This window comes from Lagopus muta, chromosome 1 (genome assembly GCF_023343835.1).
Source record: "Lagopus muta isolate bLagMut1 chromosome 1, bLagMut1 primary, whole genome shotgun sequence".
Classification (NCBI taxonomy): Eukaryota; Metazoa; Chordata; class Aves; order Galliformes; family Phasianidae; genus Lagopus; species Lagopus muta.
Genome location: NC_064433.1, coordinates 175,239,208 through 175,266,448, shown reverse-complemented (window position 1 = coordinate 175,266,448; position 27,241 = coordinate 175,239,208). Strand labels below are relative to the sequence as shown.

Here is a 27,241-nt window from a genome sequence, read left to right as displayed (position 1 = left end):
ATTGGCAATACTAAGATCATTTTATTTTAAGATTCATGGATTTTCAGAACATGTACAAATAATATAGCCTTTACAAAATCCCATTTACTGAAGTTTCTCCATGAACATCAAGCATTATCCCAGCACAGATAAATGACATTTACAGAGCAACAAGCAGTCTTTAGGACAGCCGGTCCTTCCAGACACATCACAATGAAGAAAGTTTTCCTTCCCCTTGCCACATCCAGCACTTAAATGATTTTTTTTTTAAAGCCAGGTCTGAAGTTAAAATGCCATAAGTGAAGTGACCATGGGAGTCAGGAGGCTCCCTCAGAACCCTAGAAGAGAAAACAAGCAGTATTCTTCAAGTTTGCTTGTTCAGGGGTACAGATTCCCAAGAGCCAGAAATACAAACCCGTTTTCTTTGACAGAAAGATGTTTGTCAAGGGGCTTCACCAACAGCGTGAGAGGATAAATGGTAAGATTGAAGAGCAAGAGGAAGACAAAGCGAGCAAGCCAGCATGGGTGGGTGCAAACTTAATGCCAGGTGTTGAGGAACAGTGCTGTGGGGCAGCCCGGGAAGCACTTTACAAAGGCTGCCCACTTGCCAGAGAGATGCAGAGACACAAAGCATCTGAACCTGGAAACTGGCCAAGAAGCATGGCCCCAACCTTCCACTTCATGCCCTCGATGCTGCTGGCCATCAGAACAGCTTTGCTGCTTCTGCTTTTGTGAGCCATGTCCCAGCAGGGTGCCTGCTACAGGCTGCCATGGGAGGGTTGACTGCATCCTTTCCTTTATGCCTATTGTGCATATTGAAGTTCCATCGTTGAATTGATTTTCAATGCTGTTTAACATGTAGGCAGGTCAAGCCAACTGGACCAAACATCAGCACACCCATGGTATTCACTGAGGCTGAACCAAACCTTCACAGTACTGGAAGAAAACTGCAGTACTTTCGAAACGTTAAGAAGCCTGTTCTAACTGAAAGACTTATCAAGCAGCATGCCAAGCAATGCTTAAAGTGCAGCATGAATGGTGGAAGCAGTCAAAGCAGACCAGCCAAGTATAAAGATCTAATCTAAAGGGTAAAACAGGTTTCATGACTGCCATCTACAACCAGCTACAGGCTTAGAACCATCAGCTACTAAATACTGAGTCTTAAGAGCAAGCTTTAGGTTCTGACCAAGGGTTGAATCGACTACCAGCAGGGAGGAGTGACCAAGCCTGAAACTGGGTCACCTTTAAACCAAATAGAAAGCAATAATGATTCTTATGTGAGGCCCTCACAGTAGCTATGCTTGCTCAACAGCAGAGCAGGACTTCAAAGAGATGCTAATAGCATGGGTCCTGTGCTATTTTAACCCAGAATTTAAGTCACTTAAGTAATTTTCCTCAAGAGGTTAGTAGTTAAAAAATCAAGCTATGCCAGCCCCACTTCCCCTCTTTCGTAAGGGAGCTCAGGGACTGCAACAACAGTGCATGTTCATTGTGTTCGTTTACCAGACTAGGAGCAGCAAGTTCCCAGAGCTCAGCTGAGTACTAACGTTTAATAAAAGGCCTTCAGAAAACAGCAGCTACAGAGAAACTCATCCCCTTTTCCTGAAAGGCCTTCTCTAGCTGCTTACAGTAAGTAAGAAACACACCGAACTGTTGCAGTTTGATTCATAATAGCTTTTACCCTACCTGACATTATTTTAGGACATATGTTCCACATAAGATAAAGATGTGCAGTTTTATGGAAGCTCTAAACAAGCTCTAGACTCAGGCTTTTGCCCTTGATTTAGGTCACTAGTAATTGGGTGTGTGGAAAATGCACGGGCTCAGTGCAGTGTTGCTTAATTAATTTCTTAGTCCGTTGATTTGGCAGTTGTCCTACAAAACAGAACAGCTGGATATTTAAACTAGTATCGAAGGAATACATCATGACAATACATAGCCTCCCAAAAATAACCCTTTCTCTTTCTGTACTAGTGACATAAATATTTTAGATTGCCTCAGGTGGAACATAAAAGCAGTTTTAGTTGCTCGGGTGAGACTACCAGCTTGTCAGTTAAAAGGTGCAGTTTTTCCTCAATAGTGCTCTGATTAGAGAGAGGAAAAGTTAAAGAAAAAAAATCAAGCAGACTTTACCATGACCTTCTCACAATGAAGCACAGAATCAACAGGTACCAAATGCCTGCAGCCAATGAAGTAGAATCAGCCACAGCAAATTTGTGCCTGGGCCATCACATTCCCACTTGGTCAGTGCAGCACCATGAAGTCAGAGACACCATTGGAAACAGTTCTGAGCTGTGCTGGGCACCTTTCCGATACTGCAGTTTCTCCTGGAACAAGACATCTGCGATGAACACAAACTCATGCACTTCACTATGAATCACAACTCCTCCTCTCGGAAGGTTCCTGCCTCAGCCGTTCAGCTGACTTCTTGAAGGACACAGCGCAGCCCTGCTGAGTCCCTGCCATCCTGCCAAGCTCTGTGCTGGAGCTCGCTTTGCTGCCGTCTATTTACTTCACCGCAGGTCCCATGTGCTTTAAGGTAGTTTTGGCTTGAGTGCAGACAGCAAAGGAGAACAGACAGCTGCCTCTCTGCAGGACCTTCTCTCGCTGCTGACCCTGGGGGCTGGACTGGCAAAGCTGTTTTAAGCTGCTCTTCACAACCACCTTACATAACTATCATATACTACTGCAGCAAGATACTCTGAACCAGGAAGTTGCCTGTTGTTGTTGGTTGGTTGGTTTTAAATGAAGAAACAGGTTTTGTGCATTTTAAGGCTAACAATGTTAAACACCTTGATTTTTTTTATATAAAATAAAAAGGCATCCCAACTGCTTTCTGCAAGTGACCTCTTCCAGTGAAAAAGGCCTGAAGACTGAAAGAAGATCCCTTAAACAGTACTGAAAGTAGATCTTTTTAAAAGCTTTCTATGCAGGGTACAGTCGGATGGTTCTTAAAGTAAAAACCACACACAACAGTATTTGCAAAAAAGCTTCATGTAATCTTTTGAGTTCATAAACTCTAAACAATAAATATGAAAAAATGTACATGGCACATCAGAGCAGCTAAATATTAAACAATTACAAATTGATAACGCTTGCCTATATTGTCAGTGATGTTTGTTTCACTGGTGTGATACAACACAAGCTTAATATACAAGATGTTTTTCAAAGGAAAATCAGAATCAAGTTGATACAGAAGGTGAAGGGCAGACAACTGACAAGGCACAGAAACCTCTTGCTGTAACCCTGTAAGGCACCACTGTGCAAATGCAAAAATCAAAACCTACAGTGAAAAAAATCAAAACATGGATAATGTAGTTTAAATATCACCATCTCTCTGAGAATAAAAAGACTTACGAACCTTTATTTACATTTATAGACTTTCAGAAAATAAAAGAGAGAAACAGTGACTTACACTCACCAAATACAAGGGTCAGAGTTAAATTTCACCCATACTTCACAAGTGCAACTCAATCACCACCTATATCAGCCCTATTAATAAAGTCCTGCATCTAATCAGGTGCCAAGGGGACAACTGCCAATTACATCAAGTAATTTTAATAAAAGAGACTTCAGATGAGAATAAACTCATTCTCCCATATCACTAAAAAGGATTTATATCTAAAAGACCATCAGCAGGATCAACCTAAGGATCTTAATACCCAAAGTATTCTCTGTAAAATCCACTAAAGATCTGGGCACTGACTTGTACTTCTTTGTTCTGTTACCTGCTCAGAAAACCAATCATGAGCTAGAAACTGACAGAAACCTTCTCCCTTACTAAAAGGCTGCATACAGAGTTAAGTTTACATACCACAGATTTTCCTTTATTTTTTTCCGCCCTCCCTCTTACGTGTCAGGAAGTCTACTATGTTCTGCTAGATGAAGTTTGCCTAACTACGTATCTCCAGACTACTGAAATTGCTTAAAAATGCAAGGGCTGGACAGGTTTTCACAAGGAAAGAGGGAGCCTAATAACTACAGTTTTCTCTTAAAGAAAGGTTTAGTACGAGGCACTCAGTTTCTCATGAGCTTCAGACGCCCAAATAGAAGCTTTTTTGCACTTGGGAGCAGTGCTAATTCACTACAATTCCAAGATTTCCACTTCCATTCCCAGAACTTGGACAACTGCACAGCGCACAGTTAAACAATCTGAATAGTCCAGTTTCATTCAGACACTGGCCAAGTTTTCTCCTGACGTGTTTTACTCTCTCTCTTCTACATTTAAGTACTTGCTACAAATCAAAACATTCAAGATCAAATACATGACCTGTAGCTTCAATTATGCTCAACCCACTGAGCTGCAAGAGAACAATATCAGGCCAATCTATATTTTAAACGATAGAGGAGCTGTAAGAAAGAACAATATTCAGTAATAAATTTACATTCATACAGCTATTCGCTGAAAGGCTACGCCAGCTTAGGCATGCTTCATTCCCTATGCTCAATCCTGTTTTAAGGAAAGAGCACTTAGAGCAAATACAGCATAAACAGAGTCAGGTTACGGACTGCAGCAGTCACAGACACCAGTATCACTGATCTGACAGGTTTAAGGCCAACAATTTATGATTTGAAATACATTATGCTTTTCCCTGGCACTTAATATACTGAATAATAGTATGGGGTGGCATTTAGCAAGAATATACATAATTTTACCATATGTGATGTACACATACACACAGCTTCAGTTCTCAAAATAGAAAGTTCAAGTTTTCTTGCCCACATAAAATCAATTTGTGAAAGACCACCTGTGTTTTCCTATACTGAATAAAGTAAGATTACCATTTTAGTTTAGTGCAAACTGACTTCAGTCCAAAGACATACCAACCATACCACTCCTCCATTTTTAGTCACTACTTACCAAGTGTATTTTAAAAGAAATAGAGGCAACTACACTTTTCTATATGTGTATAAAGAACAGCAAACACCTGACAGCTAGCATGCTGTTCTAGTCTACATCAACAAAACTTGCCGATATACAAATCGTGTTTTGGTCATGCAGCACAGACCCATCCTCAAAAACAATCTGTCCTTTAACTCAGCCAGTCTAGGACAGAGGAGCGCTGTGCCAGATTTCAACAGGTCATCCTGGCCACTCCGTACTCCAGGCTGACAATAGCAGGCTCAGCTTTGGAAAGCTCTTCCATCAGTTCACTGTAGCGATTGTCCGCTGCGTTGCTGCCCTCTATAGTTCTTACAGCATCATTCAAAGGGATCAGAGGCTGGTCCTTCTTGAAGCACGGAGGGCTTTTCAGCATCACGGGTGCAGGACGAGCAGAGTGCTGACGTTCTTTCAGAAGGACTGCATCTGACTGCCCTCTCTTCTGCTTTATTTTCTGAAATAGAGAATAGTTACTAACAGTAAGCACCACTGACACACTGGTGACATTCTGGCTTGAATACAGATGAAGGTACTTTTGCTCACCAACTCAACTTCTGCAGGTAAGTGTTACAGCACTGGGTAAGCCAGCATTTTTCTACAGTTTACAACAGATGCAACAAGCACTGTATGCTTACAAACAGCAGCTGAGCAGAAGAGAGAAAGCTGCTTGTTAGTTCATAATGAAGGAGAAATACTTACAGGCTTGTCCCTTGTCTGATTGCTATTAGGACAGAAACACATTTTGGAGTACAAACAGAGGCTTCAATACTAACAGCAAGCAAGGAGCTTGCAGCAGAAAAGGAGTATCTTACAGAGAGAAAACACAGTGTCATAAGCCTTTATATCCTTCCTTACATTCTTCCTAAAAGCTTCCTACAAGACTTAGAAAGTAGATAGAGAAAGACCTACTCTGAAAGCACAGAGCAAGAGAAGAGGAAAGATCTGGCCAGGGTGTTTTTTTTTGTTTTGTTTTTTTAATTCAAGCTGTCTCACTGGTAACTGACAATTTTAAATAGTTCTTTTTTCTTCTTCTTGATGCCTTCATGCTCCATTATAACCTACACTAAATCCAGAAGACTTCACTGTCTTTAACATAAACTTTTTTGAAGATGGAGATAGCAGCAGAATGTCTATGAAAGTATTCTAAATCCATTCAGGTGAGAAATGCCTGTGTGAAGTTCACACCTTTCAACAAGATTCTAGAAAAATGAAGTTTCCATTCTGCTTCATTTAAATTTTTACTTTCATTCGTCAATTATATAACACAATTTAAATGGACAAAATTAACTCTATTTCAAGTCTTAGTTAAGATACCTGAATTCATTATATTAGGTAGAATTAATTTCATAAAAACATCCCCCCTCCCCACAAACACAACACAATATATAGAAGTGTTATCCTTTCTAGCAACCAAAATAAATACAACCCTAATTTCATACTGCACAGCAGAAGGCAGCAGTAACAATCAGCTCCTTCTGGGACACAAGCACTACGGAGAAAAGATGATAAAAACCAAAAATTAGCTCACCCCTTCTGAAACTGGTGATGGTTTGAGAGGAATGCTGTCTCTATCCAGAGAGGTAGTGCTCCCTTGGCTGCTAACACTTCAATGAGGGTGAGGAGGGGCAGACCCAGGGTCCACTCCTTCCAGTCACTCAGGTGCCTTACTTGCACTTGAGCTCCCTGGATTAGCCATACCTTCTCACCTGGTGCTCATCCATTGGTCCAAGCCATGACCTGACAACTCTACTGCACGTACATTGGAAATGTTTTTGAATTGAAGAGAAATTGTTTTGGAGTTTAGCTCATTAACTGGCATAAAACAGCATCAGTTATACACCACTCATTAATCCACAGCAGAATGAGGTGAGATTCTGTTCAGTCCTCCCTGACTGTTTACTGTAGCAGACCAGCAGTCACAGAAACCTTGTCTCTGTGTAATGCTTACTTGCAGACAAGAGTAAATCCAATGTATATCCCATAGTTAAGGTGACTTAAAGTTCTATGCATCTGCACATCAAGTTAAGGAAAGAAGGACTGATTAGGGCCTCCTGTTTTAGTAGCTACTGCCAAAATAACACATTTTTAGCCTATTCAGTTTATCACCACAGTTTGAACCTATGATGAGCGCCTGGCATCTAAGGTAAGTTCCACAGATTTAACCTATACTACACCACCTCCAGTTTTGCTTTGGTAGTAAAGTGGTCTTACAATTTATTTTGCCTTACCAAAGAACTATATCATGTATTTAAGAGCATAGAAGCATACAGTGGAAGGTGAATTCAAAACTATGTAGAACAAGTACTGGGACACAGAACAATAACATTCATATAAAAGCTAGCTGCATTATTACAGGCTTTATACATGAATTTGAAGAACAAATCACAGGTAAATACACTTATTTTGTAATACTTACAGCTTCCAGTTGTTTAATGTCTTCTTCCAGTTGTTTGTTTTGTTCACTCATGTCCATGATGAGGTCATACACAGACTGCCTGGGATGCATGCTTCGGTCAAACTGGTGGTACATATTTCTCCAAAACCTGCATATAGCAGACAATTTTAACTATGTGTAATATAAACAAAATTGAAGAAAAGTATAGTATGTAGTTCTAACTTACTTGAAATTGAATGACACAGTATTAGGCTCCAAAAGAGTTAGATTCGGAGAAAAACTTGGTTTATACAGAGGATTCTGATATTTCTTTTGTTCATCTAGAAGGAAAGGCCACAGGGAGTATGTCTTCTCTTTTAACCTTAAGGCAACAAGAGATCAAATCAAGACGCTGACTGTAAGTAAAAAACAGTAGCTATTCAACACAGAAAATCCATCTTTGATTATTCTTTAAATAAGTTAAAAGAAAAAATTAAAAGTACTTTAATTCAAAATTTGTAAGTTGAACTTATTCCTGTCATATGCTAATGTTGGACAAAAGTATCAGTTATAGAAGAAATAGTGCTGTGCAAGTTTTTCCTCATTGCAACAAATGCCTTTTAAATACTTACAGACAAAAATGAGATGTTGAAAACTTTCCAGAAGTTTTCCAACTGAAAGCATTGAGACATCATATCAATACTTCCAATACTGTCAGTCAGAAAGGCAAACAATTCTAAAGTTGCCTGAAAACAGACTGGGGAAGCAATGAGGCGATGCTTCCGACTTAAGCATACCCATTTTTAGAAAAAAAGGAGGCAGAAAGATGCCTTGACTTCCCCTACAAAAGATGAGCAGGGGATTTTCTCCCAGTCATATTAAAAAAAGCATTCAGCTTGCAAAAGCATGGAAAGCACTGCTGCTCTTCACCGCACTTCAACATCGCTGCCTATCCTGCCAGTTTAATTTAGAGCGCAATAGAGAAGATTCACACAAGTTCTCATTCTGCCAGAACAAACAAGCAGACACAATGCATCTGCTTACTTCAGTTCTTCTCGTTCCTTTTGGCAGTTTCCAAGGAAGTTCCCAAACTGGCACGAGTGGACGTGTTCATGGATCTGAAGGAGGAAAGCTTCGTTGTACTCAAAGGCCTGTGGGAACTGCTCAGTCAGATTCCACACGCTCTCTAAAAACTGAGTGAACACTGGGGAGATCTCTTTGGGATCACCATCCAACTGACAGCACCTGGAACGTGAACAGATGCACTGGTTTAAGTTGGCAACTGAGAATAAGTGCAACTATGGTCTTTTAACTACAGCATGTTAATTTGACACAACTCTTGGTTTGGAGACTGAAGACCTCACTTTGACAACTGGGACAATTCAACACCTGATGATACAAAGAGCTCTGTTTTTAACCTGCCCTGATCACACACAACTTCTACAAAAGAGAGAGTTATTTCATCATCAAAAGTAAGGATAAATGCAAATCCAAGCATGTAAGAACAAGGCAACAGTGACTTATGCCTGCAATAAAACAGCTACTCAATAGGTATTTAATTAAATAACAATACACAAAGTGCAATGTCTACTTACTGCTTACTCACTGCAAGTTTTTTTTAGCAACAATACAGTAGTTTAAAATGCACAAGCAGTTTTCTCCTTTTTTTCTTTAATACACATGCCAAAGTATTAGAGCAAAATGCTGCCACTCTTTTTTGTAATATTTGTCACTCATTTCACTATATACATTCCTGAACATCAGAAGAGCAAACTACCTGTCAGAGAACTTGTGCCCGAAAGAAATCCAGTCTTTCTCTATCAAGACCTAGAGGGTAAAAAACACAAAACAACTAATGCAAAATTTTACTAAGTCTTGCATCCACAGAATTAACTTCAACAGATTATCAATGTACTGCAGTTTAAATCTGACTCAATTTAACCACAGTAGGAGCAATTGTGTATCACTTCATAGTCAAGTCATATTTCTAAAATTAGTAAAAAGAGCTGAACAGGCTGACAATCAGAAACCTACTGTTAAAGCAGACACACTTTAAGCACATGAATACTACACAGTTTCACACCTAAGTGGAGTCACATAAACAAATTATCAATTTACAAAAAATTAACTGCTGCGTATGGGAAAAAGTTTAGTATTGCACTCCTGCTACTATGATTTTCATAAAATCACACAATACCATCTTAACATGATATTAGCAGTTTTACTGCTATCAACACTGGCTTGTTTTATCACTCCAGTTGTAATATCAGGCACTAAAAAGTGCAGAGGACTGATTCCTCATTGCAGAAGGTTTCCCAAAACTTTACATCAAAAGTGAGGACTAAAGATAAAATACATGATTAGATAAGGTCCTTAAAGAACCTTAAAGGACCTTAAAGGTCCTTACAGACATTCCCACTATCCATGAATAGTTCATCCACCAATTCCTTCTCACTCCAGCTTTTGTGGCTTGTATTCATTCCAGGCTAACTGCCACAAATAATACCTGGAACACAATTGGCGTGTTAACTGAAGTGCTTCCATGACACCAAGCCATGTCAAACACACAGCTCATCTTCCTACTGGGAAGTTTTAAATAGCCACACTAAAATCCTTCATTCCTCTCACGAGGAAGATGAAGTACTTCAGGTTGCTAAAATATGTCCAGGTCTCTATGCTGCTGTTCAGAGGGGATGTCATTCAGATCTCAGTGATACTGATTTGGGACAAATAATGAAAGTGCATAGCTGCTAGAAATTTAGTCTATTTATCTCACAAGCACTTCAGAATCCCTGTATTTCATAGGTAAGTGCTTTGTTATTTTAGATTGAAGAGGCAGTTGTTACATTTCTGCAGGGTGCCTGAAACAATCTGCTATTTGTATTGCAGTCTCTTAGGTTACTTTAAACGCACAGTGCTTCCCCACTGTCAACTATTTCTAACACAAGTGCTGCAAATATGATTCTGTATTTGTAATCAGAAAAAAAAAAAAGCAAACATCACTTCAGTTACTCTGAAGTTACACTTCAGTTACACTTCACCTCCACACAAACATTTTACATTCTTTGATTTACCAAGGAACAATTCAACAATATGACAGCTTCCTTACCATGAACCCCTTGATTGTTCTGTAATAGGAATCTAACAAGAGAGCTCCAAGAGAACAAACTTGGGACGTCCTATCCCAGCCATCTGAGCAGTGCACTAACACACTGGCGCTCTCAACCGCTACTGCCTGCAAGACATTTGTTTCCTTAGTGAAAGCTCTGTTGTTTGCGTTGTTCAGACATAACTCAGCAAATACATACAAAAGCTATATTTATCCAAATACATACAAAAGCTGTATTTATCCAAAACTCACAGCATTGTCTGTTTTATTTCACACAGCAAGAAAAATATTATGGGAGAAGTTATTAGGTTAGATATTAGGAGGAAGATTTCCACACAGAGGGTGGTGACACACTGGAACAGGTTGCCCAAGGAGGTTGTGGATGCTCCATCCCTGGAGGCATTCAAGGCCAGGCTGGATGTGGCTCTGGGCAGCCTGGTCTGGTGGTTGGCAACCCTGCACATAGCAGGGGATTGAAACTCAATGATCTTTGAGGTCTTCAACGCAGGCCAGTCAAAGAAAGAAAGCTATTTCAAACCATTCCCTCTTTGTGAAGTAAAGAAACCGTATTTGCAGAGCTTTATATGTTAGACAATATTATAGCAAGCCAACCTGCCCTCAAACAAAAGCAGCACACAAAGTACCTTGACTAGGAAGACAGCAGCATCCAAAACAGCTTTGATATGACGCAGCCATCCAGAACTCTCCAAACCAGACAAGAAGTCATTGACAGACAAACCCTTTGTGCCACTGACTGAAAGAAAATGAGATGAGAAAGCTGTAAGCAGTTGCAGCTCCAACATCCTGCAATGGAAAGAGTGCATTCAGCAGTATGAAATTATTTTTCTGTGTTCTAAGTTGATTTGACATCTCTTTTAGGAAACCACCACTCAAATGATTAAGAGAAAGGCAGTACAAAGTATTTTTTTTATCCAAAACTCTACTCCACAGAATTGAGCAATGACAAGTGATGAGAGTAAGATCTTCATGTATATCTGATGAACCATTCAAAGCAAATACACCGGTTACCCCAGCAGGGAGCTGTAACCATTATCCTACCGAGGAAGGGACACAAATGCCCAAGAGCTTCCCAGACATACTTGCACATTATTACTAGCACTAACAAAGTAACTGCAGCCAAAGAGCAGATACAGTTTAAGCAGTCAGGATGTGTTTCATCACCCTCACTGCTCTGCCAAGAACAAAGTGAGCGCAACACAAGGAGAAAGTGATGAACTAAAAACCATGCAGATTTTGTCTGCCTCCAGAACTTACATACTGTAATACCGACTGATGTTCGCCATTCTCCCACAGCGCACTTTGATCCCACAGCAGTAAGACCAAGGAGGGAGAAGAGCTCAAATTAAAGGCAAGCTGCTACAGTGTAACAGCAAGAGGCACAGAGGTAGACCAGACATTTTCTCACCGGGATGTTACCAGTTCAGAAATGAGATACATGACCTAGTCCTTTCAGGACATCAAGCGCCTACCAAATGTAGAAACTGATTTTTCACTAGCCCTTTAGCACATGATTTCAAACACCACAGTTGCATTATTATCTAAACACAACTGGAATTTACCACTGACACACCTTCATCTATCTGTGTGTGATACTTAAAGATAATACCTGAAATTGAAATCTACATAAATACCTGACAGAGGAAAGCTAATTTTATGCCAAGCTATTTATGATCCCAAATTAAAAACAAGACAATACTGTAGCTGAAAGTTAGTAGTGGAGGCACTTCTACGGCAGTTATAAAATAACCTTTATCTCTGAACTGGGAGGAAATGAGTCAGCAGCAGAAGTCAAGGACAAAATTCACCAAGTCACTGTGTGACGCAGTTCCATGTTCACACAAGCAATCTGATGTAATGAACACTAAGATCTCAAAAACAAAAACAACCCAACAACAATAAAACTGCCTTCTGGAGCTTCTATGCACCCACATTACATGTTTTTCAGCTTTCAGTTACACAAGTTTTGATATACTCCCTATTGCTCAGGAGGACTCAATGCCAGCTGCTGCTGAATGTTATAACAAAGACAAGTTTCCAAGTAGTAATAAATTCCCAAGTAATGCAGCATCTTTTCTAAAGCCCACACGACTTCCTTAACTACAAGAAAAGAGCCAGCAAAGCACAGTACAATGAAATAACAGAACACTGGTATGCTCCTGGATACAAGACCTAATTTTAAGGGGCAGCCTATAAACATCAGTAAAATCAGGAAAAAACATCTCAGTTTTCTGTGGTCTTTGAAAAAATAAAGTAGTATAATTAGGCAAAAGTTTTGCTTCAGAAAAATCACCCACATGACAGTGGAGCAGTCGGAGAACTACCAGATACTTCCAAGTTGCTGACACTAACAGCTTGTGAAAAACTCTACCTGTGCTTCTATATATCTGTTAAACCACAACAGCACATAAGTAGCTCCACCACTCCAGGATAAAGTAAAAACGTCCCCCCAAAGAAAGCCAAACATCTGCAAGGAACAGACTGGACAGAGAAAGCAATACCTGCAGGCATTATTCATGACTTCACACCCCTACATTCTGCAGCTTAAGGCTTAAAGCCTTAAGCTGTTAGGAACAAAATAAAGAGGTATCCAGCCCTCAATTTCCTTTCACCCAGATATTTCTGTCAAAACAAGCTTTTGATCAGCATTTTCAGTTTGGAAAAAATACTTTGTCTGGTATCTTGTGTTTCCAAACTCCTATCGTTTCATAACTCAAGGCAAAAACAAAAAAGCATACGCAAAGAACCAATAATTAATTTCCTATTTTTGTAGATTAACACAGACATTTTATGTTACTAAGGGGTGAAACAAAGAAACTGCATTAAGGACTTTGTGCTAAACAATCATTTCCACTCCCTTAAGCTTCCCAAAAGAGCAAAAGATTGGTTTTGGCACCATTAAGTGGTTTACCTACTTCACAATAACTATTCTTTAAGATAATTTTGGCTATAGGGATCCCATCATAAAGACATGCCCTGCATGCATATGGGCCCAAAGGACTACTTTGTTCCATTACACGTTTGTCCTTATACTCAGACTGCAGTGGCATCACAAGGTGACTGGATCCTGCAGTCAGAACCTGGTGGCTGAAGCACGGTAAATTAAGATAGTTCACTTTTTAGCAAAGAACCACCCCACAACACTCCATGTAACTTTCAAAACACTTGCTTAATACACTTCCACCACCATCAACATATATGCAGCAGATCACAGAAGCTATAATTTTCCCTCCAAACATATGAAGTGAGCTGTTAATGCAGAAAACTTAATGCCTTTTTGCTTATCTGCATGCAAACTAGGACCAGAGGGAATGGCTTCAAGCTACGGCAGGGGAGATTCAGGCTGGACATGAGGAAGTATTACTTTTCAGAAAGGGTGGTCAGGCACTGGAATGGACTGCCCAGGGAGGTGGTGGAGTCACCGAGCCTGGGGGTGTTCAAGGAAAGGGTGGATGTTGTGTTGAGGGACATGGTTTAGTGGGAGCTATTGGGAATAGGTGAACAGTTGGACTGGATAATCTTTTAGGTCTTTTCCAACCTTGGTGATTCTATGATTCTATGAAACTTCCCAGACGTGCAATAGTATATTTTCAAAAGAACATACAAAGGTCAATTCCTTGTTTAATAGAACAGCACAGACACAAACATCGTCTATGCAAAGAATCTTCAATCAGTGTTGCAGAGATAGACAGTCTGCCCATTGGGAGAGCAGTCATCACAGTCTTAAGTTCACACTTCAGATGGCTGTTTTAGAGGAGCTTGTTCCACTGTATAGAGGACCTTTAAAGCAGCAGCTGAATCAGAAAAACAGACTGAAAAGCCCCCTAACATGCTCCATTAGAGAATGATGTTGTCAAAGATGCTGCCTTACATTCCACTTGCAAGCAAATGTCTTCTCAACCCTTTCATTAGATTATGAAGGAAGTCAGACAGACAAAGAGCTTAGGATCAGAAACACGCTGAAAGCAGAATAGTTGTTTGTTATAAATAAAACCGAGTACAGTCCCAGTTAGAAAGACCTGAAAGAATAGGGTCACTGGTATCACACTGTTGATCAGAGAACATTCAGTTCAGCGTATCTAGAAGAAAGCCCAAACACAGAAGTTAAATGGTGCCTTCCTCATTCGAAGTTATGAATCTTTCTCACAGCATTTTCTTCCAGATCACCTTACTAACACCCTATTTCTACAGAGGTCTATAAGGTTACTTACTGCATGCCTCTCTAAGTTTTCAAAGTCCTTCCTGCCACTAAAGATGCATATTTCTTATTTTCCCTGAAAGACATAATTCCATTCCCCTCTTCTCTTTCCTTTCCAGTATTCCAAGAGGTAACCAGTAATAGTATCTTCACCTTAGGAACAGCATTTGAAAGTGTAGAGGAAATCCAGGACAGCCACTCCATCATCTTAAACAGCTTCAGGTTTTAAATTTCCCTATTGAAAGAAGTAAGCTACTAACAGACACCCTTGAAAGTCAACAAGACTTAGTTGAGAAGATTCATGGTGCAATTCGGATTAAAACTCCCTGGACAGGAACTTGGTACAAATACCAGTAACAAAAAACTACCAGGAAGTATTTTGCCTCTACTGCTCCTACATAAAAAGTAGAGTTTAATGTATTTAGAGAACAGCAGCAATTAGATTAAACAATCCAAGAGATCATAGATTTCCAGTCATTTGTCTTACTGCTGTTATGTAGGGCTTTCTAAAATCTGGAAACACCTCACTTCAACAATCCCTCTCCTTCAGATCTAGTGGATCTCACAGAAAGCCTGAAGGGACAAAGATAGCAACATTCAAAAGCAAGCAAGCTCTTACTGCAAAGTCTGTTTGGCAACAAAAACAGATGGAGGAATCCACAATGACAATCTAAAAAAAACATCTACTTACAGACCAGCTGAACAGAGCTGGAACAACTGTGTCCATTTACCCCAAATCCTGAATTAGAGAACAACTGCACAACTGTTGAGACATTTTGTTGTTGTTCAATTTACAGAAACCAGTTCTTCACACAAGTTCAAATGCAAAAAATATTCCATCCTTGTGGAAATGTATTATTAGAGAAAAATATACCATAAGGATCTGTTGCTAGGGTGCTACATCAAGTGGAAACAAAGTCTAAAGCTTTACTGTGAGGCATATGCTCGTACTGCTTCATTATGGAGGAGCAGTACCTTAATATAAACCAACATTTATGAGCTAGTTCTCTGGAACTGAAGAGATTTGCAAGAGAAATAAGGATTACCCCATACTTCCAAAAAAATTGAAGTTCAGGCTCGCACTGCTCATCTTTCTCTTCAATAAAGTGCACACAGGAATAACCACAAAATACGTAATCAAAGCTCAAGTAATATTTCACATAGAATGCCTGAGAAATAGGTTAACAGTAGATACAGGCTCAATGAAAATGAAGGAAGACCACACCACTGGCCTGTAAAATTTCTTGACCAAAATAGCCAGAACATCTTCACTAAGAGAGACAAGTGTAAGCCTTCCCCATCTGGAAAAACAAGGATAATTCTAGAAGGGAAGTGCTTAAATATACGCACACTATTAGTCATGCTTGTAAGTCTGATTTCTGCCACTGTACTCTAATTACAGCATTAATATTCCACCAAGTGTCTTAGATTTGTTTTCAGCTGATTACCTTAGTAAAACATTAAGGAAACTAATTAGAAAAATACCATTAACATAGATTTCTGCCTCACTGCTTTCACCATACTGTGAACTGGGTCACTTGTTTTCCACCCCCCTCCATTCCCTTCTACCAAATATTCTGTAAGATGCATCTACAAGCATAGGAGTGGTTTGCCAAGACAAAGAGTTCAAGTTTTGTACAAACCATAGTTACTCTGAGTTCTGCACAAGTAAGTCCCTTGAACAATCAGTGTTCCATAAAGAAAGATGCACGTATATACACAAACCATTTTATTACATACATATTCACATACCTCTACGTACATACACATGTATACTCAGAAAAGAGAAGTCTTTCCCATAAGTCACTGACACAGTAATTAAGTTCACTCAACATGGGTGCCACTCAGTTCTTTCTTCAAAGTAAAATCATTCACTGTGTTTACAGTTTAACAGTAAGGGCTTAAGGTAGCACACTACCAGAACAGAACACAGTCAGCTGGTGCTAAACGTGAAGCTTGGATAAGAATGCTGAAATCTCAATACAGTTTAAGCTATTGTTAAGTATGTCAGAAGAAAACTGATTTTATTTTCATAAATGCTGTTATAGTACAGTTAGAACATACCTTCCAGAAGTTTTTGTAAGCTGGACCTCATCACGTGAATATTTTCAATTCCAACAAACTGGAACCTAATGTTAGAATAGTTGTCTTCATTTTCATAGCCCTTCCCAGCAGCTCTGTTTGCCATCGCATTAAGCTAAGAAAACAAAATTGAAGTATTGAAAGTCAGCACTCAAAATGTCGAATTAGGATCTAAGATTATGCAATTACAGTGGAATACACTGGGCAAAAAACACACTAGAGCACATACCATGAATCATAAAAAACTAACAGTTTGTTAAACATTTAAGTATAAGAAAAGTGTAGTACACAGAAAGTAAATCTACATTCAAAGTGACACGTCTGAACAACGCTTTTGAGATTTTCCTATTCTCCCCTCCTATTTTATTCTCCCTCCTACTTTATTATGTTGGCCCACGACATCAGAGGCAGATGTCAGTGGTATGGCAGTAGAGGCTAAACATTCCCACCAACACTCTGTTATGTGTTACTGCTGTGTCACAGGTGGCAGCAGAGGGGCAGGTTGACAAAACGGTGCCTGACATGGAAGTGTGTACGAAGCAAAGGTGTGCTACTGAATTTCTTCACATGGAAAAAAATGCACTCACTGACATTTGCTGAGCATTTCTGGAGACCAAATAGTGGATGTGAGTACAGTGAGGTGGTATGTGGCACATTTCAGCAGTGGTAACAGTGTGAGAAGCAAGACACATTCTGGATAGCCATGCAGATTTTTTGTTTTTAGATAAGTGCAGCATGCAGGCTCTTGTTTATCACAGGCAAAAATGCATAGCTAATGGTGATGCCTAACTGAAGAATAGTTTTGTAGGTGAGTGTTATTATTCTCTTTCTATCTGTTGTAGTTCCCATGGAAATAAATAGGAAGCATTACTTTCTGAGGGACCTCCAGGTGAAATGATTCTATGTGGAAGACCTTCAAGTTCAAGTCCAACCATCAACTTGATCACATACATGTGTTTTGACTTATTTAGGAAGGCAAGTGCTTAATCACTGGAATATCGATGCTCATCCTTACCTTTAAATATGACTATATTGGCTATTCCTTAATGTGTAACTTGGAAGGATTAAGAGTTATCTCAGTACTCCTCTAACATGCAGGAAGAGAGGCTGTTCTGTAGCCCTACATACCTTTGGCCTGGTGTCCATAACATACATGTAACGATTTGAAGGATTTGCTTTACTGATTGCTTGCAACATGTGTTCATCTTCCAGGCACCTGGCACTGAAGCCTGAGAGAGGTTGGCTGCATCTGCAGATTGCAGCCTACAAGAGGAAACAAACAATAGGTTAACATCGGTTTAATATCAGTAGTTGAAAACACTTCCCATAAGTTCAAGATGTCTAAACAATTTTATTTGGCAGATAACCATACTGACAGGTATTTCAACCTGCAGATTTTAAAACAGATACAGCCTACAATTTAAACCTAAAGTTTTATCAAAACATTTTTTCCAGACCTATCCATGGGGGCAAGGTACTGGTTTAATGATATATAATGATATATAATATAATAATAATGAACTTCAACTGAAAAAATTCAAAAAGTATAGGCTAAGAAATTAGAAAGAAGCACATCAGTATCTTAATAAAGCAAATTTCTCTTGATATGAAAAATGACAGTTAGTTTTACTACTTTACGTATAGTTTTACTGTTGCAAGTATATGTTACAGTCTGACGTAGTTTTCACCACCTCACTTTCGACAATCTATTGCCCTTGTGAGGGTATCAGGCACACTTTCCAATTAGTAATCATCTTCAGACATATACACTAATTCAGTATTTATCATTCAAAAATTCTTCCACTCACCAAGGTGCCAATCCTGCTCTCCCTTCAGATACACCTATCTACAGACAAGCAGAAGTTGCTTCGTACCTCTGTCTACTCAATCTTGCAAAAAACCTTACTTTTCACTCCCTAGCTCACTTTTCTCTTTGCAAATTACTCCTTACAGGATAAATTATATTCTTTGGAAGGTTTTCTTCCCCCTTGCCTATTTTGAAAAAGCAGACTTTATTCTCAATTTATCGACAACTTGACAAAAATCTATCTTCAGTTGGTCTTATGTTCAGTTTCTGAAAGCTTTAATAGATTCAACTGATTACTGAAGGATTTCTGTTAAACTGGCTTAGCTTAATTCAGCATCTTGTTAGATGCTACTGATGTCAGCCCTACTTAAGGTCATCATGAGTTATACTGTTCTAATTCAAGTCAGTCTACTTACTTGCTCACTTACCCTGAACTACCAGCAAGTGTTGAGAAATACTTTTCAGACCACTTGCATTAAGAAAACAGACCGTACCTTTTTATCTTTATGATAGTAGGACAACACTGGGAATCTTCCTTTGCTTCTGAACTTGGAGCTACCAACGATTATGGGTTTGCTTGCAGTTCTGGGAACATAAAGTTCTCTAGGATAGGTTTCACAGATCTGAAAGATACAGGTACGTTTGAAACACACACACTCACACACACACACACATATATATATATAAGCACTGTGCACAGATCTCTAACTAGGTACAAAGTCCTATGCTAGTTTAGTTGCACCCAGTTTTGTGAGCAGTTAAAGGAAAACTCCAACATAGTTTCTCTATATACATGCAAGCCTCTCTGAAGAGAAAAATCTAGCCAAAAAGGTATAAAGTAAGGTCAAATTGACAACCAATCACTGCTGGAAAGCACTGCTATATCGGCATTCACCTTAAGAATACAATTTTTTGGTAGAACTGTTGAGAATGTGTTTCAAATAAGATATAGAAGCTATTCCCACCATTTTTTAAAGTTGCAGACTACAGAGAAAGGCAAAATCTATTCTGGGAAGCAGCTGTTCCACCAGAGCCATCATCTACCACATCCAGCACTGCAGATCCTAGAGTCCCTCTCTCAGTTAAGAGCAGAGAGCAAAACTGCAGAGCACCTGAATCACTGGGGCTGGACTTCAATTAAGTCTACTCAAACAATTCCAAAGAACATATGCATCCATGCACACATACTCTGAGTGAGGCCTTTTAAAATAAATTTGAGTTGTGAGACTGACTACACAGTAAACTGTGAGTTGTGAGAGTGATTACTGATTAAGGAATAAACTCTTTCCACCTGGAAGTTCCTTGCTTGTACTGCAAGCCAAGTGAATTCATAGAATTAGAGTGCCTTCTATTGGACCAGAGCCAGAGAATAAAGCAAAAAAAAAAAAAAACAGACAGCAGAATGTTTTTTCCACTACAACCCTTACCTTATAATCACGATTTGCATCAGACAACTGCCAGTAATCATTTGGCACTCCCATTCTCTTATATTCTTCTGCTAGATCAATAAGCTGCCAGCCTTTGGCTTGCTCAGATTCATTTTGCTTTGGATTATAGGAGAAGGCATACAGATCTTCATATTTTGCTAAAAGGTGAAGAAAAATAAGATTGTGTAATGAGCTGTCCCCAAAAATGAGGGGTAAAAATGGTAACTCAGTTGACAAAGCTTGAAGAAGAATCAAAGAATGATCTGGATTGGAAGGAACCTTAAACCCCTCCAGTCCCAACCCCCTGATGCAGGCAGGAACACCTCCCACTCAATCACACTGCCTGGGGTCACCACCCAACACTTTCAGAGCCTCTCTGGGCAGCCCGTGCCAGTGCCTCACCATCCTCATAATGAAGAATTTCACCCTAATACCCAGTATTTCCCCTCTTTTAGTTTAAAAGCATTAAATTTCAGGCTTCATGATTCTCAGACGTTAGAGTTAATAGATATTTGGCACTTCTAAAATATTTGTTCTGCAACATCTGTACAGTTAACAGACAATGCCAGTTAAAGGTAGGTTATACAAACCCTCCTGGAAGAACAGGCTTTATTTCAGTAGGGACATTTGTGAAGTCACACCAATGGGCAAAGTGAAAGTCACAGAATGAAGACTAATAAAACAGCTTATTATTAGAAAAAGCTTCACACAAGCTGGAAGAGCAGACATCATCTTTAGGGGTGAAAAAACAAACAAATCTACTGAACATTAAAAGCAATGTTAAAGTTCTCTTTAAACTGAGAAAGCTTTCAAAAATATTTTCTAACATTTCTCTTACACACCACTCATGTATGACACAACTTTACATTGTTCTAAATACTTAGAAGTGCAGAAGGCCGCACTAAGTGACAGGAGACTCTTAAAACTAAATTGATACTGTTATTTTAGCATCAAAACTTCAGCTTTTTAAAGTTGCATTAAATCAGTAATATTAATACTTCTTTAGTAGCATTTAACCTATGGAACACATCAACTTAAAGAGACTATATGTGTTTATATTCATAATTAATGATAACACCTGAAATGCAGAATCTACAGGAATGCTGCATTCTCCTGGACAACATCAGGGAGCTACAAATGCCAGACAACACAGCAGCTTCTGAGTTTGTGTACAGATCAATACTTCATTAATAACATTCTACATATTGAACTTTTTAGTGCACATTTCTCAAAAACAAAACCCACACATGGAATTTTTCTCATTAACTTATTACCCAGGCATATTTCACAAAGTCTTTTGCAGTTAGAAGCCTCACCTGTTTTTGACAGCTGCAGTAAGGAGTTATAGATGTCATGACAATCTCTCTCTCTGGGAACAACAAAGTGGACTATTCTGAAGTTCTTACATTGGATGACAAGGGGGCAGCCTGAAGTAGTCAAGGGAAGCTTTTCCACTGCAGCAATGTGATGATGTAATATCTAGGGCATATAAGAGCTCACAGTGTTAAGCTTGCTGGTGAAAAATGAGAACAGCATAGTGTATTCAAGATCAGAGATAAGAGAGATTAAACTCGGCTGAATATGGATTTTAATTAGATTTGTCAACGTTACAGTTATATAAAAAATATATTTAGAAGAATGAACCCAATTCTGGCATTCTTTCCTCGTATTTTGAAGTGTCACCTTATATTAAAATACAAAAACAAACAAAACAAAGACATAATACATATCCTTCTAAACACAGAAATCAAGAAGTAGAGCTCCACGGGAGTAATTTCTATAGCTCTGCTAACTGAACAGCTCATTTGGACCTCACCTAATTGGATACAATTCCTTGGTATATTTTAATAGATCTAGAGGAACGTGCTTCCTTGTGCTTCACTGAATTGTGAAATAGGTCAGAGAAAGTAGCAACATATGGAAGATAGTGAAAACTTTAGAATTACAATATTTAGCATTGTTTGCCTGTTGGTGCAGTTAACATTTAATATTTTGTGCATCAGTCACCTACTTACATCAGCTTTCTAACATTCAAGCCAGGAGTATAATTTCAAATCACTGACAGGGACAAGAGAAACCTCTCCTGTACTATTATTGCACTACTGTTGCACTGTTATTGCCCTGTCACTGTACTGTTGCCCAAGGAGGCTGTGGATGCCCCATCCCTGAAGGCATTCAAGGCCAGGCTGGATGTGGCTCTGGGCAGCCTGGTCTGCTGGTTGGTGACCCTGCACATAGCAGGGGGTTGAAACCTGATGATCATTGTGGTCCTTTTCAACCCAGGCCACGGCATGATTCTATGATTATCCATTGTATTTTTGTAGACATGACAGTCTTAGCTAAGTGACTTTCAACTACTTTTGCAAAAGACTGTCACAGGGATGGGATCTGTGCTAAATCCACAGAAAGTCTGGGAAATGAGAAAGTAATGACTGCACAATCCTGGGTAGAAAGCCACAGATAATTGCCTCAACTGAACAAGACCTTCTCAACAGCTTTTCAGTTACTTCACAAAGCAATCATCTTCTCCTCATAAATATTGATCAGAATTAGTTATCTGAAAACTATGCTGCCAATTTCGCATTTATAAAAAGAATATACTCTGAAGAGAGACAACATTATGATTACACTTGATAGTTGCATTATCATTGCATAAATGCAATATTCAAAGTACAGGTTTAATATCACTGAAGTAAGACCTTTAAGGCTGTGCACAAGCAGGCACAAACAAGGCTTCTGAAGTTCTCCCCACCATCTCCTTTCATCAAAGGATAACAATTAATAGTAACACTATACAAAATTGTACCCTGTATCCAAGAAAATATCACTGAAAAAACTATTTTTTTCTCTTGAAAACACCTGTCTGCCCAGGTACTAGAAATTCCACTTGCAGAAAAAACTGCAGAGCATGCCCAGGGAAATGAGATTTTATCCCGGAGAAGCACAGACTGGAGGGCAATGACCTCAGGTAGCTGTGCTACAGTGGAAGCCAGAACTTGATGCACACACGTGCCACCAGGGAACTGGGAAGAAAAACGAGTAGGAATTGTTGTACTTGGCCTGTACAGTGTTGGTCACAGTCATCAAGGAGCTGCAGTCCCTCAGAATTCTTTCATTCTAAAGATGAACAACACTCTGAAAAAGCACACAGGATCACCAAACCTAACTCACTGGATTTTGCTGTCTCACTTAACCCAGGCAGGATCTGATATGATAAAGGTAATACAGAAACTTTAAACCTAAAGCTCAAGTTATCTAACGATCTCCCACACCATCTGTGAGCTTCAGTGCAAGTCAGATGTTAAAAAAAACAAACAGCACACTACACATTTGGTCAGGAATACAAATGAAGGCTATAGAGAAGAAACAACAGCAACTTCAAAACACGAAAAACTTTTCAACATCATATATTTCAACTGCAAAAGCGTCATGCAAGAGTACAACCTAAGTTATTAAGTTACTATGGTACCATGAACAAGAAGAGCATAGGGAATAATTAAACTCAGAGAAACATTCTAGTAAATAGAGTCAATGTTCAGGAAGAACAAACGCACCCGAAAAGCCCACACCTCTGAGCCAAGGGCACTTGTTATGCTTACCCAAGTCTCTCTCTGGTTTGCATCTATGAATAACAGGTGAGTTGCTGTAAGGTACAGAGTTCCTGTCAGAGACTTATTGCTGGTACTGAACCTATCCAGTAATTTCACGTGCTCTACCTGTAAGAAAGACGTGGCAGAAAGCAGAACTTAATATTTAGCTGCTGTGGTTATTTGCTATTAAAGAGATCAAGGTGTTAGGTTTTTTTAAAAAGCTGAATTTCTAAACATGGAAATTGCTGTATTTTATGGGAGCAATCTCATACATTAATCATCTTCTGTTGTTCACATCTCAGTACTGCATTAATAGCTCATCTCAGATACACACTTCTCCAAACAGCTGGCTGCACCCTCATCGCAGCTACAAAAATTATGCTCTCCTGACTTCTCTAACACTGATTATATCATTCCCAACTTTAAGAGACTAAAAAACAACAATTTTTCCTAATAGATAAAGTAAGTAGAAATGCAAACATTATGAGAAATAGAAAAATATCTCCCAAAAAGGCAGGGACCGTGCTCCTATTTAAAGTGAAGTCACTTCAAGTTTGAATCCTCCAAGGACACACTTCTCCTGGTATTCCATCAGCACTGTTTCAAAGCAAAGCGATTTTCAAATACCCTTCATCTTATCTGGTGCTGGTAACCTTAGTGACTCATTTGCTTTGTTTGAGGCAACCATTACATGATTCCAGAAAGGAGCTGGGTGAATGGCTTATCTCTATGCATTCCTGTATTTCTTGGCAGCACTGGCTCATTAGCACCAATTTAGAGCCCAAAGCTTGATGCTGCTGCACTACACTTGCACACTACACAGAGCTCCAAAGGCTTTCAACCAGCAAGATCAGCACCCAGATCGAAGTTCACATCTACAGCATTGATGTTAGGCAGGTCTCAATTTACATAATTTGCATGTACAAACTTAATTATCTACTAAAAACACATGCAAATCACTAAAACCAAAAAAATTGCCAGTTCAGTTATTTATTGCAATCTAGCCAAGTCTAAATTTCTTTTTGAAAATTAAAGAAAAAATCCATGTAATGCATCCAAGAGGACGCAGGAAATGCAAGCATCAGCTCACAGCCCTTGCTACTACAATATTCTAGATCTGAAAGGCAAAAAAAAATAATAAAAGGAAGTTGCATATATCTGTAACTCAAAATATGTTGTGCTGCAATCAGCAATGTACTGACGCTCAGATACAGAGCACCATAATCAATACAGTAGAGTGCAAACATTGAAATTATTATCTGCAGATCTGCACTGCGCACCCCAGCAAACTGACAAGCGCACAGAAACTGCTCCAGATGTGTTACAGTGATAAAGCCCACAGAATCCAAACGTGCAAAGTTCTCTTCCTCTCCATGTAACAATATGGTTCTTCCCTAGTTATGCCAGGACAGCATAAGTACTCCAACTCCTTAAAGCCTACCAACTCTGAAGGCCAATTTCTAGATATACTTTACTTAAAGACAGATTAAGAGCATTTTAGATACAGCCTCCATAGATGGTATGCTCAGCTAAACCTGACAGCCAGATTTAAAGGGCACTCAGCTAAAAAAAAGCACACACCTGCTTCAGGAACATGCTTGCTTTTTTTAACTGTAAAGCTCCACAAATCCTTTGTTCAGTTTTGAAGAGAATGGATTCATAACAGACTGAAGACAGCTATAGAGTTTTAGCACATCTGCAAACAAGGTTCACTTAAGGAAGCAGAAGAAATATTCTGGCAGTAACCAGCACTAACAAGTCAGTGATACAGATACCACATAATCAGATACCTTGCTAACATAACCCAATTCCTGTGAAAGAGAATAACCACACAGCTTGTTAGGACTGGGTGTTACAGATTGAAGACAAAAATACAGAAATGTTTCAATATAACAGATGAATTAGTAGAGAAAGGAAAGCTGAAATTCTCCCAGACACAAGCGGTGTCCCCCAGGGCTCAGTACTGGGGCTGCTTCTATTTAACATCTTTGTTAACGACCTTGATGAGGGGATTGAGAGCACCTTCAGTAAGTTTGCAGACACCAAGTTGAGAGGGAGGGTTGATCTGACTGAGGGGAGAAAGGCACTACTGAGGGACCTGGATAGACTGGATCGATGGTCCAAAGTAAACTGTATGACTTTCAGTAGGGCCAAGTGTCTGATCCTGCATTTTGGTCACAACAACCCCAGGCAACCCTACAGGTGTGGGGAAGAGTGGCTGGAAAGCTGCCTGATGGAAAGGGACCTTGGTTCACTGATGGACAGTCGGCTGAATATGAGCCAGCAGTGTGCCCAGGTGGCCAAGAAGGCCAATGGCATCCTGGCTTGGATCAGGAATGGTGTGGTGAGCAGGACTAGGGAAGTCATCCTGCCCCTGTACTCGGCACTGGTGAGGCCTCACCTCGAGTGCTGTGTTCAGTTTTGGGCACCTCAGTACAGAAAGGACATGGAGGTGCTGGAGCAGGTCCAAAGGAGGGCAACAAGGCTTGTGCTCATACCTACATATGCACAGACCTTGTATGGCACATAGACTTTAGCAACTGTGCCTCCTGTAACTGCAACAATCACAGTTATTACAAGTTAGCATGCGTGTACCTTAAACCACCTGGACATCCAAGAAACCATTAGCTTACACAAAGCTAAGCAAGCATGACAATTATAATCAAAAAGACAAGTTATTTTAGCCATGAAACCCATAGTTTTAAAGTGGATTAGGGGGGGAACAGTAGCCTTGCTAGAGGTCATCCTACAGTTTTATATATATGCATGTATGTATACATAAAAAGAAATAAGATGCATACGTTTTGTATCAAGTAACTCAGGTATTATTCCCTCGAAATTAAAAGCCATTTCCCTTGCAGTGATTATAAATTTATTGGACGTAAATGTATGGAGAACGTGATGAAACACCCTACGAGCCCAGGCTGTAGTCAGGCTGCCAGGCTACAAACCGCCTGCTTAGCGAGCCCCGAGGCACCACAGAGAAAAAGGCGGTCCTCACAGCAGACTTAGCAGTAAAAAAGAAAACAAAACACTGCTAAGCTATGACTCGGAAAGAGCTCAGACTATACATACAGATATGAACTATATATTATCATAAAGGAGAGCAATAAGATAAAAACAGAAACAAAAAGAGCCTCATAAAAAGGACAGCTCAGCCCGGGAGCCCACAGCGGGAAGCTGCGACCCTCAGCGGCCCGACCGAGAGGCCCGGCAGCACTAAGCGCCCCGAAGGCGGGCGAGGAAGGAGGGAGGGAGGGAGGGAGGAATGGATGGAGGTAAGAGCTGCGGAGGAGGCACCGACGCCCTCACACATCGGCGAGGCAGGGACACGATGAGCCTGAACGAGCCCCGGTACCTCCCACAGGCGACCATCCCAACACCAGCAGCACCGTCACCCCTCCCGCGGTACCGGGCAGTACCTTGGTGGTGCGGATGTGCTCCATGACGGCCCTGAGCTGAACGCAGTACGTGCTGCCGCCGGGCCGGGCCGGCCGTCACCTACTGCCGCTTCCGGGGCGGGGCGGGGCTGGGCGGAGCCTACCCTAACTGCTTGCAGCGCCCCCTAGCGGCGGGAGGGTGCGCGGTGTGCCTTCACCATTTGCTGCGCATGCGCCTTCAGGAGATAGTGCCATATGGGGGGCGTGAAGACGGCTTGCATGGAGTTGCGGAGTGTTGTTTCCTAATGTGATTGGTAGTGCTTCGCAGTGCTTCAGTGTGTCTTTGTGGGCGCAGCGGTCGGGGAAAAAGGGCATGGGAGTGCAGTTCTAGGAGT

The 27,241-nt window shown here is 40.1% G+C and overlaps 1 protein-coding gene across 1 annotated transcript; it reads right to left on the bottom strand.

Annotated features, from left to right (window-relative positions):
• MTMR6 (myotubularin related protein 6) lies at window positions 1-27,010 on the bottom strand. The gene is made up of 14 exons (XM_048933680.1): window positions 26,889-27,010; window positions 23,476-23,592; window positions 21,193-21,355; window positions 19,877-20,034; window positions 18,944-19,072; window positions 17,771-17,905; window positions 16,625-16,757; window positions 10,989-11,098; window positions 10,345-10,470; window positions 9,013-9,062; window positions 8,280-8,480; window positions 7,483-7,617; window positions 7,278-7,404; window positions 1-5,315 (listed from the first exon to the last, which is right to left on the bottom strand). The coding sequence occupies exons 1-14, from the start codon at window positions 26,910-26,912 to the stop codon at window positions 5,055-5,057; spliced, it is 1,869 nt and encodes a 622-aa protein (XP_048789637.1). The 5' UTR covers window positions 26,913-27,010; the 3' UTR covers window positions 1-5,054.
• Between the last annotated feature and the right edge of the window lie 231 nt (window positions 27,011-27,241).

Bases quoted from the DNA above. Each gene is read 5' to 3' on its own strand.
- MTMR6 (XM_048933680.1), bottom strand. From the start codon at position 26,912: ATGGAGCACATCCGCACCACCAAG. The intron at 17,906-18,943 runs GTACGGTCTGTT...TTCCTCTTGTAG, and splicing joins ACTATCATAAAGATAAAAAG to GCTGCAATCTGCAGATGCAG. The intron at 7,618-8,279 runs GTAAGCAGATGC...TGTTGCCTTAAG, and splicing joins AAGGAACGAGAAGAACTGAA to GTTAAAAGAGAAGACATACT.